We start from the raw sequence: 15,386 nt of genomic DNA, 5'->3' as shown, positions 1-15,386 counted from the left end.
CAACTTGTTGTAAGTCGTCTTTAATCAACTCATTTCTTCAATTGGAATAAAAAGCATTAATGACTTCAGACGACCTGCTGCCACAGCTTCTGTCGGTGAAAACCACCAAACCAGCATCAGCTCACATGAACGAGAACGCTGACGTGAACTAATCTGGATATTCAGTTGGTTTTTTAGGCGCCGTTGATTCATGAAGCCTGTATCAATCCATCTGTTCATCCATCTCTGTGTTCTTGTACCCAGGCCTCCTCCTCCTCCTCCTCTCACTTTTATTACCTCCGTCTCTTTCTTGCCTGTATCATCTCCCCTCCTCCTCCTCCTCCTCTTCCTCCTCCGTGCAGTAATAAGAGCGGAGAGGTCAGTCAGTCGACCCTCTGAGGCCGACCAGCCAACTTTAAATATTTCACACTATTTTAAATGAGCGCACATGAATCATAGATCACAGGCAGCGTGTGTGTGTGTGTGTGTGTGTGTGTGTGTGTGTGTGTGTGTGTGTGTGTGTGTGTGTGTGTGTGAGAGAGAGAGACAGAGAGGTGCTCGAACCTGAAGCTCCTTCTAATAACCTCTGGCTGTCCATCTCAGTGAGGAGGTCTGATGTGGAATTTAGATCCGACAGCGTCAGTCGTTCACCGGAGGCGTAACGAGCGGCCTTTCATCATCGTCCGTGATGGACGGATGATGAAACAAAGCGTTAGAGATGAAAACTCACCGGTTTTTCATCTGCACTTTCATGGGGGCTGATCTCCCTAATTCCCAACATGCACCAGAAGTCAAAACATCACAAAAATCTGTACAAGTATTTTGGAGACACGCCGTCACTACTGGAGAGATGATGTGACGTTTAAGCTCCTGAAGAAAAATCAGTCCTTTAATGTTCCTACGGGGAGTCTGACTGTCTGTGCAGCTTAAAAGAGAATTTATATTGAATTTATTATATTTATCTGCGACCAGCGCTCGTTCTCAGTGTTGCATTGTGGGATCATTTCAGTCGTTTACAGCCTGTAGAGAAATAATTCCCTCACGATGAATTTGTAAAGCAAGAAGAGGATTAACAGGAAGAAACAGGAAGAAATATACGTAAAATACACAAAATCATGAGTTTATTTCTCCGACCTTTGTTAGTATTGAACAGTCTAATTTCTTTGAAATGAAACCAGTTTCAGAGGAGAAACACTCTGCTGGTTTAACTGGTCTCCGCTCGGCCATGAGCGGCTGTGATTAGGGTTTGCAGTTTGATGGTGCACAAGAAAGACAGAAATTCAAAATAACGTGTGTTAATGCGTTTGGATGCACTCTTCATGCTATAGAAATAAAATACAGAACTTAATTGCTCTTTAATAGCAGGAGTAATTAAATTTGGAGCATTAAAAATAGGTCAGATCAGATTTAGAACTGTTTGGAACTCTTTGGGACCAATAGATAAATATGAATAAAACAAAAAAAATGTAAATATACTGAATAGAAATGTTTGAAGGATGTGTATTTAATGTGTGATAATGGTTTGTTCTGTTACTGTGAAGTCCTGAGCAGTAATCAGCGCTAACGAACAGGCTGAATGTTCAGTGTGAACGAACACTTCTGCTTCTGGAATAACAGACCAAGGTGAGTTTAGTTTACATGACATTAAATATTCAGGACGTCTTCTTTTGAATTTAATTAAAGTATTGGGAACGTTATTTTTACATGGCGCAGTTTAAAAGTCATGTCCATGCAGATTAACAGAACGTGTTTAGTTTTATGCTGACATGTAACCCGGTGAAGAGAAAAATCTGAAAGTACGACAATGGTGCCGAAACTCTGAGATAAAAAAACAAAATTTAAACAACAGTGTCGAAAATGTGACTGTCAACAAGCACGTTAATATTAAAGTGCCACATTTTTAAATAGAGTTTGGTGTGAAGCCAAAGATTTTATTTCAGTGTGATCAAATCACCACTAACTGAAAATATAAAGACGTCCGAGCATGGCCAAGTGGGCTGCAGAATTAATTTTTTTATTTGTTCCTTTATTAATCGTCCCACCATTAAATATCATGTTTTTTGCACAGAGTCTGGTCTACAGTGCTGCTTACATTTGATGTCAATCATTTGCTGTTATTTATGTGCTCTGGAGGAACTACAGTGTGTTCTGAGGATGATGTAGAAGAATCAGACTCGTGCAGAAGATGAAGATATTAAATGTTCAGGCAGGACTCGACTGTAACTGTATGAAAACACTGTGGTAGATTATTCTGGTAGATATTTGTTGTAGATTATTGTTGTAGATTATTGTTGTACATTATGTTCAGATGACACACACAGTTAAAAACACTTCTGCATGTCCTCACACAGGGCAGCTGCTGAGGTGTGTGTTCACCAGAGTGGAGCTATAGAGACACCCAGAGGACCAACACTGAAACTGCAGCTGAATTCAAGTCATTTCACCAACACCCAGTTTACAGGTACGTTCACCTGGTCAGTCAGCAGCATGTGAAAGAAGCATTTAATAAATTTAAGAAGTTAAATGCCTTTAATTTCCTGTTTGTGTCCTGGAGCTCAGCAGCAGCTTGATGTGTTAGTTTTACATCAGCAGCCACATTCCTGCAGACTTTCTTAGCTGATTATATTAACAGTCATTTACTATTGATTTGGCTCAATGTACATAAAATTCTGTATATTTTTACAGATGATACATACGACTGTGTATATTACTGCTTTACTGAAGTAAAGGATCTGAATACGAACACTGAATACTCTAAATATTATGTAGTACAGACTTTGAACTCACAGTACAGGAAATCCTACAGTTGTACTTTGTTTCTTTATTTTTTCTGTTCTGTGTTAAACAAAATGTTCTTTTACATCATCAAAATACTAAAACACAATGTACTGTACTGTACTGCAGTATGTTGTAGTGTACTTAAGTGTACTGTACTGTGCTGTACTGCAGTATGTTGTAGTGTACTGTAGTGTACTGTACTGTGCTGTACTGCAGTATGTTGTAGTGTACTTAATTGTACTGTGCTGTACTGCAGTATGTTGTAGTGTACTGTAGTGTACTGTACTGTGCTGTACTGCAGTATGTTGTAGTGTACTGTACTGTGCTGTACTGCAGTATGTTGTAGTGTACTTTAGTGTACTGTACTGTGCTGTACTGCAGTATGTTGTAGTGTACTGTACTGTGCTGTACTGCAGTATGTTGTAGTGTACTTTAGTGTACTGTGCTGTACTGCAGTATATTGTACTGTACTCTGCTGTACTGCAGTATGTTGTAGTGTACTGTACTATGCTGTTCTGCAGTATGTTGTAGTGTACTTAGTGTACTGTACTGCACTGCAGTATGTTGTAGTGTACTTTAGTGTACTGTGCTGTGCTGTACTGCAGTATGTTGTAGTGTACTTTAGTGTACTGTGCTGTGCTGTACTGCAGTATGTTGTAGTGTACTGTTCTGCAGTATGTTGTACTGTACTGTGCTGTAGTATATTGTAGCGTACTTTAGTGAACTGTAATGTGCTGTAGTATATTGTAGTGTACTTTAGTGTACTGTGCTGTACTGCAGTATGTTGTAGTGTACTTAAGTGTACTGTACTGTGCTGTACTGCAGTATGTTGTAGTGTACTGTAGTGTACTGTACTGTGCTGTACTGCAGTATGTTGTAGTGTACTGTAGTGTACTGTACTGTGCTGTACTGCAGTATGTTGTAGTGTACTGTAGTGTACTGTATTGTGCTGTACTGCAGTATGTTGTAGTGTACTTAATTGTACTGTGCTGTACTGCAGTATGTTGTAGTGTACTGTAGTGTACTGTACTGTGCTGTACTGCAGTATGTTGTAGTGTACTGTACTGTGCTGTACTGCAGTATGTTGTAGTGTACTTTAGTGTACTGTGCTGTACTGCAGTATATTGTACTGTACTCTGCTGTACTGCAGTATATTGTAGTGTTCTTTAGTGTACTGTACTGTGCTGCAGTATATTGTACTGTACTGTGCTGTACTGTAGTATATTGTAGTGTACTTTACTGTACTGTGCTGTACTGCAGTATATTGTAGTGTACTCTGCTGTACTGCAGTATATTGTAGTGTTCTTTAGTGTACTGTACTGTGCTGCAGTATATTGTACTGTGCTGTGCTGTACTGTAGTATATTGTAGTGTACTTTAGTGTACTGTACTGTGCTGCAGTATGTTGTAGTGTACTTTACTGTACTGTGCTGTACTGCAGTATATTGTAGTGTACTCTGCTGTACTGCAGTATATTGTAGTGTTCTTTAGTGTACTGTACTGTGCTGCAGTATGTTGTAGTGTACTTTACTGTACTGTGCTGTACTGCAGTATATTGTAGTGTTCTTTAGTGTACTGTACTGTGCTGTGCTGCAGTATGTTGTAGTGTACTTTAGTGTACTGTGCTGTACTGCAGTATATTGTACTGTACTCTGCTGTACTGCAGTATATTGTAGTGTTCTTTAGTGTACTGTACTGTGCTGCAGTATATTGTACTGTACTGTGCTGTACTGTAGTATATTGTAGTGTACTTTACTGTACTGTGCTGTACTGCAGTATATTGTAGTGTACTCTGCTGTACTGCAGTATATTGTAGTGTTCTTTAGTGTACTGTACTGTGCTGCAGTATATTGTACTGTGCTGTGCTGTACTGTAGTATATTGTAGTGTACTTTAGTGTACTGTACTGTGCTGCAGTATGTTGTAGTGTACTTTACTGTACTGTGCTGTACTGCAGTATATTGTAGTGTACTCTGCTGTACTGCAGTATATTGTAGTGTTCTTTAGTGTACTGTACTGTGCTGCAGTATGTTGTAGTGTACTTTACTGTACTGTGCTGTACTGCAGTATATTGTAGTGTTCTTTAGTGTACTGTACTGTGCTGTGCTGCAGTATGTTGTAGTGTACTTTAGTGTACTGTGCTGTACTGCAGTATATTGTACTGTACTCTGCTGTACTGCAGTATATTGTAGTGTTCTTTAGTGTACTGTACTGTGCTGCAGTATATTGTACTGTGCTGTACTGCAGTATATTGTAGTGTAGTGTACATCAGCTCCTGATTGTCCAGCTACAATGAAGCACCACCAGCCTGCGTTTACCAACTGTTACTCAACATAATGTCAGTTTATATTTCGGCCAGTTTGACTGCTCTGTAGTATCATGGATCACCACCAGGTGGCAGCGTAATCTCAGCTGTAAAGGCCGTGTGACTGTACAGTATGAAGAACCACAAAAAGTCAATGTTATAGGTTTCTTATTCCGTCTGTTTTTACTCAGCCGTTCACCAACAGAGCAGTACAAAGGACTCCCAAGATGCAATGCAACAAGTAGCATACAGGAAGTGTAGAAGGAGACAGGAAGTCAGCGTAATCTCTGTAATCTAAACAACTAAACTTCATCAGCAGTTACTTTCTGTTTGTTTGGTCTCCCTCCACACGTGTAAAGAGTCCTTGTGTTCCCTGGAAGGTTCTGTATAAATGCAGGCTAGTATTATTATTATAATTATTGAACAGAGCACTCTCCTGCGTGTCTTACAAAGAACATGTTAAAGTATGAAGGCTTTCTGTCCAACAGGTTTTTCAGCATCATCTCTGTAAACGTCAAAGACTTTTTTCCCATCTGTCCTCTTGTTTGAAGCGAGCTGAAGGCGAAGCTTAGAGGTGCAGTTTCCTCCGTCTCAGCAGGGCTCCCAGCACGAGAGACTATTGCACGAACGTCACGTAAAGTAGGAAAAGTCCAGAGCGGCGGCAGGTCACCTGAACGCAGCGTCAGGTCGCAGCATGGGCGGGTTGTTGTTTCCAGCTCGGACGCCGGAGCGCCAACCCCCCCTCAATTCCTCCGGAGTCCAGGACGCTGAGAAAATTCTTTTTTTTTTTCTTTTTCTTTCAGCTTTTCCAGAAGCTTTGAGAGTCGGGAGGGATCCTGTCGGCCTCCCCTGCAGTTCAGGGTGTCGAACACCAGGCGGCGCCGTTTCACCACCATCAGCTGGAGCTGCTGCCCTGCTGCTGAGCTGGAACACAAGACACACAGATTATAACCACGTTCAAGTGTAAGTCAGTGTTCTGTTGTCCTTCCTGTCAACAAATCTCATGTGTCGACGTCCACAGTGAATGTAGCTGCCAACAGACACTGAGTGTGCCCCCCCCCCCCCCCCCCAACCATCCTGCTACCACACACACACACTGAGCAGCTGTTTAAAGAAACTACTGAGGCTTTTTAAACATGAAACTGAATCTTCAGTAGGAACCAATGAGCTGAGAGCCACAGACAGGAAGTCAGACAGTTCTGAGAGACGGACCGACGTGATGTGTTTGAAAATAAACAAAAATAAAATAACACCACATTTCTGCTTTAAAACCACCAACGACTAACAGACAGGACCTGCATACAAAGCATTAACGAAACAGAACAAACTGGGTCAAATAACTCGTTAACTGTTTATTTTGATTTGTTCATTTTGGACCTTTGATCAAAATGTTTTACGTTTCACTTTTCCGCAGTGGTCTGCTGGGGCTGTGGAAGCTCTGAGAGGGACAGACTCTGTCCTGGACTGCCCTCTGGACACCACTGAGGATGGAGGTGAGAGGAGGATGTTAGCCAAGCTGACGTCCATCACTGACAACCCCTCCCACCCCCTGCATGACACAGTGGGGGCCCTCAGCAGCTCCTTCAGTAACAGACTGCTGCTGACAGAGTTCAAATCCAGTGTTTCTAAACTTAGCACAGAGTCCATATTCACACTGTGTTTGCACTGATGTGTGATTTCTGTTTACTTCAGCCTGCAATCACATACCTGAAACATCTTGTGTAATATTACATTTCCATTCTCTAAAAGTATACATGTGTAGGTTGAGTACTTAAATTCTGCTGTGACACATATTTATTATGTGCCATAGACTAAACGTGTCTGTACCCACCACGTGCAGTTTCTGTTTAAACTGTGAAATTCTCAATGTTTGGCAGTATATTTTTTAAAGTTCTTTGTAGAAAGTGTACATATATATAGTCAACTTTTATTCTGTATTTTTCCTGCTGCTGTAACACCTGAATGTCCCTGGCTGGGGATTAATAAAGTTTTATCTTATGTGTCATGTTGAGATTTAATGTCATTTTATTTTTAGTAATATCTCTGAATTGGTGATGATTATTGCTGTAATTGTACTTTTCATACTGAAAACAACGTAGTTTCTTTTATTTTGTTCCCTAATTGTTTGTGTAAGATAAAACTTTATTAATCCTCCTACCTGCCGGGGAAAGTCAGGTGTTACAGGCAGCAGGAAAAAAAATAGCAACAGAAATAGAGACATACAAAGTAAACTGACTATATACATGTACATTTATACAAAGGACTATAGAAAAGAAAAAAACTGTTAAAATATATATTGCCACAAAGAACTATAAGAAAAATTACTAATTAGTATTACTATTACTAATATACTGCCAAAAATTCTATAGAATTTCACAGTTTTTACACATGGAGGGTACAGACAGAGGCAGTACAGCATTTATACTACTGCACAGTAATATGTGTCACAGTAGTGTAGTTAGACTGGAGTAAACGTCAGCGCTCGTTGACTGTGTGTGTGTGTGTGTGTGTACCTGTCAGGTCTCTGAAGCGTCTCTTGGCCTCGGCTCTCTCCTCAGAGTCGAAATACCAAACCGTGATGGCGTACCTGAAACACAGACAGCAACACTGACGTCTCTCGTGTTTTTGATTCGCTCCGCTGACTCTTAATAAATGTTTGTGTTTGTTGCTCTGAAAACGAGTTTGTTGGTTTTTGTTCAGTGTGTGTCTGCAGAGGAAACACACACACACACACACACACACACACACAGCAGCCTGTTTGGACACAGTGAAGTTTGTGTTAAACCTCCTTTACTTTCATAACGTGTGCAAACATGCTGCATCCTGTTTGTTGTAACATCGACTAAAGTTACTGATGGAGGAACATCTGATGGAGCCAGGGCTGAAAGGTGTCATTACACACTCAGACCAGCAGGTGGAGCCAATCGTCTGCCGTGTTTCTGTCCTCACAGGTTACAGCTCTATGCAGAGGTGAAAAATATGTTCACATCAGATTCCAGTCGAGGTCGTCAGGTGTCCTGAACTCACCTGTTTCTAAACTCATCAGAATGGAAAACACATCTGTTGTGTTTCCAAAGATCACTGATGTAAATCAACTTTAAACAGGAGTCACTTTAATTTAGCTGTTGTCTGATGTTAATTCACTTCTCTGAGACCTGTCAATCACTGCAGGCTGAGCAGGCAGCTGATGGTCATCAGAATCCAACACTTCTGAGATCAGCTGATTCATCAATCAGTCGATCAATAATCCCAAATGAAAACCTCTGAGTTCATAGAGTCTTTTAGCAAACCCAGCGTGAACTGAACAGATCTCCTGCAGATCAGTGATTGATTGACTGACTGATTGACTGATTGATTGATTGGTAGTCTGGTTACCTGGTGGAGTAGGACGGCTGCACCTCATGTGGGTTCCTGCGGTCGGACCAGAAGAAGAGCAGCCTGTCGAACAGCGGCTTGATGTCGACCATGAAGGGTTTCCCCTCTGGAAAGATCCTGAGGGTGCCGCCGTGCTCCTGATCAACAACACCAACGACACAAAGATCAACAGCGAGCTGATGGTTCCATCACACGCTGCTGTGACACAAACCAGGAAGAGGACAGACAGATCAGAGGTCAGAGTGAGCAGTCCCTGAACGCACCTTCGAGTTCCAGTTCTTGTTGAGGTAATAGATGCAGGTGATGCAGCGTCCATCGCCGTTTGGGTTGTCCACGTGTTTGACATAACCGGCCCCGTTTCCTGGGTAACACGCCACCATGGCCTAAAGAGACACACAACAACACACAAACACGTTTGGTTAGAGCTCTGAATTAGATCTGCAACAACACAACAGTTTGTTTACAGGCAGCAAAGTGAAACTACGCTAACCAGAGACAGTGTGTGGAACATCGATAGATCAGATCAGATCAGATCAAATCAGACAGATGAAGGTATAAAATCACATATTTTTTAGAAGAGATTTAAAAACGATTGAAGTTTTTCTTTATTAATCATGTGACATAAATTGATTTTGTTTCTCTTTTCATTGATTAGGTAAATTATATCTGTGCTGTTCAAATCATTTAATCAATAATCCACAGTGAAGACTTCGTATCAAGTTTAGGGATCAATCTGAGTTTATATTCCTCACAGTAATAGTTTTGTTTTTGGAAATGTCCGTATCAGAACAAGTGTCAAACAACTGATTATTATTATTATTATATTACTTAAGGTCATAATACATTTTATAATAATGATGCATCTTATTTCCTCCTTTTTGGTGATGACGAGGAACACGAGGTGTTTCTGTTAAAACCTAAATGACTTTCTAAATGAAAGCTGACGTGTTGGAGCTCTGTTATGTTGACAGAAATGATGACAGAAACTTCCTCTGTGTGTGTGTGTGTGTGTGTGCGTGTGTGTGTGTGGGGGGGGGTATTTGCCAATACGTCTTGTGTACATCTGGGTGTGTGTTGTGGTTGTGTGCCGACGGCTTCAGCTGCACGTACACAAACTGCATACATGCGTGTTCATGTTCATGTTTGCATGCCTGTGTGTGTGTGTGTGTGTGTGTGTGTGTGTGTGCAGTCAGTCAGTGCTGGGAGGAAACTGGATCAGCTGGTTGCAGCTGTTGAATCCTGAAAGATTCTGCCGACCAACAGACTCAACGTGTCAACCTGCTGTCAATCAGAGTGTAGCCCCGCCCACCACCTGTATGATCTGTTCACTCAGGTGTGAAGATGATCACAGCGCATCAGATTTTATATTGATTGAATATCGACAGTAAAACATGTCGACAAAGCAGAAACATGAACACAGCCTCAATGAGAGAAACTGAAGATATGAAGTGAAACAGTGCAGCAAATTTTAACTTCATGAAATGTTTTAGAAAAACTTTAAATATTGTATTTTATATGCTGTTTTTTATTATTGTTACAAATAGGTCATTGTTTTAAACAAAATCTCCCATAAATAACTTTAATATAACATCACTTCTTACGACAAACAACATGAGTGAAACCCTCGTTAAACACGCTCGTTAACAAACAAGCACCAACAACTGATTTACACCAAACTGCATCGTCCTCACGCCTCACTGACGTCAGCGTCGGTCACCTGACCCGACGATATATCTCACACACGCACACGCTCTGATATCTGATGAACACGGCTTTTACGTGTGTGCACAAAGATAATGAAAGACAAGAGTACATGAAAGCACGTCACGTTTACGACTGTACTGACGCCGGCAGCGTCACCTGCGACCGCCACTGACTCTTCAAGGCTCTTACTGTGAAACAAAACCTCTGCACGCTCTGTCCCCTTCCTTTTCTTTACCCTCATCAACACACACACACACACACACACACACACACACACACACACACACACACACACACACACACACACACACACACACACTGCACACACACTGCACACAGGAAGGTCACAGTGTCGATTAACCCTCATCAGACAAACGGGTCCCTGAACGCATCAGCACACCTGTAGTAAGTTGCTGACGTCAGCGTCTGTGTTTCCGCACGCATCGCATGCAACCACACCGACGCTCTTATTGTGAAACGCCCCTTCTATTGCTCTGGATGTGTTGGCGGGGGTTGGTGGGCGGGGAGGGGGTCTCGAGCCTCCGTCAGCAAGCGTGCGAGGGACTCCAGACCTGCACGTAGACTGCAGACGACAACAAACCACCAGCTCTGATAAAGAGCGCTGACCTGCTCCGAGCCACAGGCGGCCTGCGCTGAGAGGAAGCAGGCAAATCACGCCTGAAGGCCGTTTACACGCCACACTGAGGCACGCACACACACCTGACACACACCATCATCATCATCATCGCCATCTGCTACAGAGTGAAACTATGCGGAGAAGCACGGGGGGGCTGGCTGGACAGGAAATTACACACCGCGGAAAAAAGATCCAAAAACAAAAACGCCTCACAGAGCCGTTCTGAAGTCAGCTTTATCTTATCGAGTGGCGGAGAGGAGGAAGGAGGGAGCGAGGGATCGTGGGAAGGTGTGTGCAGTTGTTTGGCAGGTTTCCAGCCTGCTGACGGTTTAATAGCGGAGCTACGTGCGGCGCGTGAGGCTGCGGCCCCGCCTGGATCCCTTTCAGCAGCTACGACTGCTGTGATCCACCTGAGCATCGACACAGAGCAGAGCTTCAAACTGTCAGACCAAAGCCTTTCAGTCCGGATCCCGAACGAAAGATCAGAGTTAAAACGACCTGATCATGATGATGATGATGATGATAGCACATCTGTCACCGCTTCAGCAGGTTGTTTGGGCACAAACACATAAATCAATGAACCTGATGATTGTTTTTTTCCAATTAGTCAATTAACTGTTTGACCTGCACAGAAGAAAGGAAGAAATATTCACATCCAGTGAAATCAACGTTCTCTCAAACATGTGACGCCACAACAATCCCAAAACTGTGGAAACTGAGTTCTCACCCGGGATTCGAACTCCAAGTTTTCACTGTTTTCAGAACAAAAGCTGTGAGAAGACCAAAGCTTCTTATCCTGCTGATCCTCCTGCAGCCTCGCAGACACCTCAGAGAGTGTGTGTGCTCCTATTGTAACCAGGTTGGCCTTATCTGATCACACACACACACAATAAGGGCTCACTGTACACTGCGGCACGTGAAGACAGGACAGACGTGTGTGTGTGTGTGTGTGTGTGTGTGTGTGCTGAGGAGGGGTAAGGGAGTGAATGACTGAATCAGTGTCTGAGTGTGTACGTGAGAATGTCCACTGCTGCGTCTGCATGCTTTTATGAGCTCACACACACGAACAGGTGTGTGTGTGTGTGTACAACAAGTATCAGTAAACTAGAAGGAACCACTAAAAACAAAAACTGTATAAATAAATAAATATGATAATTTAAATCAATGAATAAACATGAAAAGGCGTAAAGCCTCAGTTTAAGTCACTACAGGAGCAGCAGAGCTCACAGACTGAAAACAAGACAAGACGCAGCTGCTGAGAAGAAAACATGACGAGAAGATACGCTAACGTTAACGGTAAAGATAATTAACACTTCCCTCGTTACCTTTTCAGAATAAAACTAAAATATATTCTGATCACAGAACAACACTGCAGCTCTATGATGATCGGCCCATCTTCTCCTCAAAATAAAATATGTTTCTCATATTTTTACTGTCTTATTATTGATGATTAGTGATTTTAATGGACTAAATTTAACAACAATTAGACCTTCTCCTGTGTAAATAATCTATATTATTACAACTGTGTTTCACTGCAACCATGATTCAACAAACATCAATAAAACCTGAATCAATCATTTCAAACTGCTCCTTCCTCGCCGTGAACCACTGAGCCTTTGTGTTTCACCAAAAGGAAAAAGTTATCAATCAAGTTGTTAGCATGCAAGCTAAAGCAGGAGATTCAGACTTTTGGTCCGTTATCAGGAGGAGCTGCAGCAGGTCCAGATCTGCTCGGTCCTGCAGCATCAGGTTGTGTCTTTGTGTCAGTCTGAACTCTGAACAAACAGCAGCAGAATTTAAAGGAGTGTCCTGGTGAAGACCTGGATCTACCAGAGTCCACAATGTATGATCAACCTGCACCTGCAGGAGAGGGGCGCACACAAGACCTGGTTTCTGAAGGCTTGGCTCAGGGCCCAAAGTGGGTCGCTGGACCGCTGGACTCTCCACATTATTACTCTCCAACCACACCTCAGTCATTTCAACAGGTTTTCATTTAACCCACATCAGCAAGAAGACAGTATGTATGAAACAGGCCTGGAACAGGTGAGGTGCACCTTCTGGACCACCACAGAGCAGAGGCACTACTGAGCTTCAGCTAAAGCTTCTGTTATAGAAGCCTTTAAAAAGCATCACTGAGTGACTCTCTGAGCTGCTGATGAAGACTGATGATGAAGACAACATGAAGGAAGCTCAGAAACACATTTAACACACATGTAACAGCCGTCAGCTCTGTCCTCCACCATCACAGTGAGAGTAAACGGTCTGTGATTCAGTCATCACAGAGTCAGTTAGTGAGGAGAACGTGGTTAAAGCACCAAACAAAGACGCCGACACTAAACTAACGGCCCTTTACATCGAGTATAAACACACCTGTTCAGGTGTTTCTGGTCATATAATGAATGTTTTTAAGGCATTTTTTCACACCTACGCTACAAACACATGTGCATCCATCTTTACCGGGTGTTTGCTGCTTTATGTTTATTTACAGTCAAATAATCTGTGATTATCAAATTATTATTAATTAAAGTTTTAAAATGAAGATCTTGACGGATCATTAAACGGTTGCTCATTATGTTGTGGCCCAATCTATTATTCTGAATCTTTATATCTTGATCTTGGATCAGGTCTTGCTCTCTGCCGGCCTCTCTTACCTGGGACCTCTCCCGGATCGCCTTGCCCCCGAGCCGGCTGGCGCACACGGAGACCAGCCTATCGATCAGGTTGAGCAGGTAGCTGATGGCCTCGCAGCCGCGCTCCGAGCCGCTCACCCAGGCGATCTTATCCCCGCGGATGCTCCTGCGGTGGATCCCCGGGGCGGAGCCCGCCAGCTGGCCGTCCTGCAGCGCTCCGGAGCGGTGCATGTCCTTCACCTGGTCCAGCACGGCGTCCCCGGCCAACTCCCCGAGGAGACCGTCCACATAGTAGAAGCCGTGAGCCAGCAGGGCCGGGACGACCCGCTCCAGAGCCAAACGCTCCAAGTCCGAGTCCGATACGTGCTCGACAAAAGGCATCTCCACGGCTGAGGCAGTGTGGGGGCAACGTGAAGCTGAGGGTCAGATCCAAGTTCTCACAGAGGAAAGAGTTCATGTGACGGGATGAAGAACTTTTCACTGTCGGAGTCTTCGTCACGATGATGCTTTGACTGACAGGTGAGCTCACCTGCGCTGAAACTCGACAGTAAACGATGAAGATGAAGATGTGACTGAGCGCCTCCAGCTGATCCTGCGTGTCTGCACTCACGTTACAGTCCAGCTCTTATTGAGGCTGAAGGCTGTCAAGTCAGCAGGTATGCAAACGAACACTTCCGGTTACCGACTTCAAAATAAATCCACACTCCTCAGCCGCCTGTTCTTCTCTGCAGGTTCCTTTAGGCTTTTTTCAGGACAGACTGGAGCCAAACTTCGTGTTATTTTACTGGCAGGACTTCTCTGTGCTAATTCCAATATTATTAATCCGATGTAAGGTAAATAATAATAATAATAATGATAATCAGAGGGTCTCGCCATAGTCCATTTCCAAAAGAATCCTGTTTGATGCTACAGTCAAATAACTGAACTGAACACATTCACAGTAAATATATCAATAGCTAATTATTAATGATGAAGTCATTTATATTCCAATATTCTGACTTCAGTTTCTCCAACATGAAGCATGAACTGAACTTATTTTGGGTTTTATGACTATTTATGGCAAAACCATTAAATCTGAAGGTGTCTCTTGTAGAGAGCATTTCTCACTATTTTAAAATAACTGATAGTTGACTCTTTATCAGACGACTATTCTTCATCAATAAAACCGTGGATCTCTTCCAACTTCGACGCACATCAGCAACATTGGAAATTTATTTTGAAGGCATACTTCCGGTTATGGGTGGGTGAAAGTGTCTCACAGGAGGAAGAGTGAGACGTGCTGGCTGAGATGTTAGCTATGAGACTTTCCACTGACCCGCTTCTGCTGTTACATCACCTGTTCTTTATAATTAAACACTTTAACCTGATTTCCGGGGAAATGTTGTGGAAAATGACCGCGAGACACTAGAAACAACCTGAAGGCTTTCACCACAGCAACGTAACCTGTGGACCGTGAACCGAGAATATCCAGTTTATTATTCATCAACAAATTCAACACATCGGTGCTTTTCATTGATCAACTTTAAACGAAGTAAAAGCAGCTGAAATTACTCCACTCTGCTACGTGCCCGCGCGCTGGGCGTGCCCGCCGCCATTGAGCACTCCATGAGCCGCATGTAGCCCTCGCGCTCCCCCCCTCCCTCCTGTCCGCGAGGAAGTAAACCGCGAAGTTGACCACGCGCCAGGAAACACTGAGAGCAGCTGATAAGAGCAGACCGCCAGTTCAGGATGATGATGATAATAACAATAACAATAACAACAATAATAACAACGATAACATGAATAATAATAATAACAGTAATAATAATAATAATTGTTGTTGTTATATTATTATTGTTGTTCTGTCTTTTGTGCTTTATATTTGATTCATCTTATCGTCACTCACTCTCGGTGTATTTCCCTCAGCTGTCAGGAACATGATCCCTCACCACGACTTTAAATGTGTCACATTAATTGATTTTAGAAATGTTCTGTTCTGTG

The 15,386-nt window shown here is 42.8% G+C and overlaps 1 protein-coding gene across 2 annotated transcripts; it reads right to left on the bottom strand.

Moving 5' to 3' along the window:
• Positions 1 to 5,246: 5,246 nt before the first annotated feature.
• On the bottom strand, positions 5,247 to 13,987 carry egln3 (egl-9 family hypoxia-inducible factor 3). 2 transcript variants are annotated; one of them, XM_041954146.1, is made up of 5 exons: positions 13,428 to 13,987; positions 8,699 to 8,818; positions 8,436 to 8,572; positions 7,574 to 7,647; positions 5,247 to 5,984 (listed from the first exon to the last, which is right to left on the bottom strand). In XM_041954146.1, the coding sequence occupies exons 1-5, from the start codon at positions 13,785 to 13,787 to the stop codon at positions 5,956 to 5,958; spliced, it is 720 nt and encodes a 239-aa protein (XP_041810080.1). In that variant the 5' UTR covers positions 13,788 to 13,987; the 3' UTR covers positions 5,247 to 5,955. The 2 variants fall into 2 exon arrangements, with proteins under 2 accessions (XP_041810080.1, XP_041810081.1); XM_041954147.1 differs by lacking the exons at positions 5,247 to 5,984; positions 7,574 to 7,647 and adding an exon at positions 7,956 to 8,020.
• Positions 13,988 to 15,386: the final 1,399 nt, after the last annotated feature.

The sequence above is a fragment of the Chelmon rostratus genome, chromosome 15 (genome assembly GCF_017976325.1).
Source record: "Chelmon rostratus isolate fCheRos1 chromosome 15, fCheRos1.pri, whole genome shotgun sequence".
Classification (NCBI taxonomy): domain Eukaryota; kingdom Metazoa; phylum Chordata; class Actinopteri; order Chaetodontiformes; family Chaetodontidae; genus Chelmon; species Chelmon rostratus.
This window is presented reverse-complemented; position numbering and strand designations above follow the sequence as displayed.

Excerpts from the sequence above, each read along its gene's own strand:
- egln3 (XM_041954146.1), bottom strand. The coding sequence starts at position 13,787 with ATGCCTTTTGTCGAGCACGTATCGGACTCGGACTTGGAGCGTTTGGCT. Across the intron at positions 8,819-13,427 it reads CGATCCGGGAGAGGTCCCAG|GCCATGGTGGCGTGTTACCC; the intron begins GTAAGAGAGGCC and ends GTGTCTCTTTAG. Across the intron at positions 8,573-8,698 it reads ACAAGAACTGGAACTCGAAG|GAGCACGGCGGCACCCTCAG; the intron begins GTGCGTTCAGGG and ends GTTGTTGATCAG.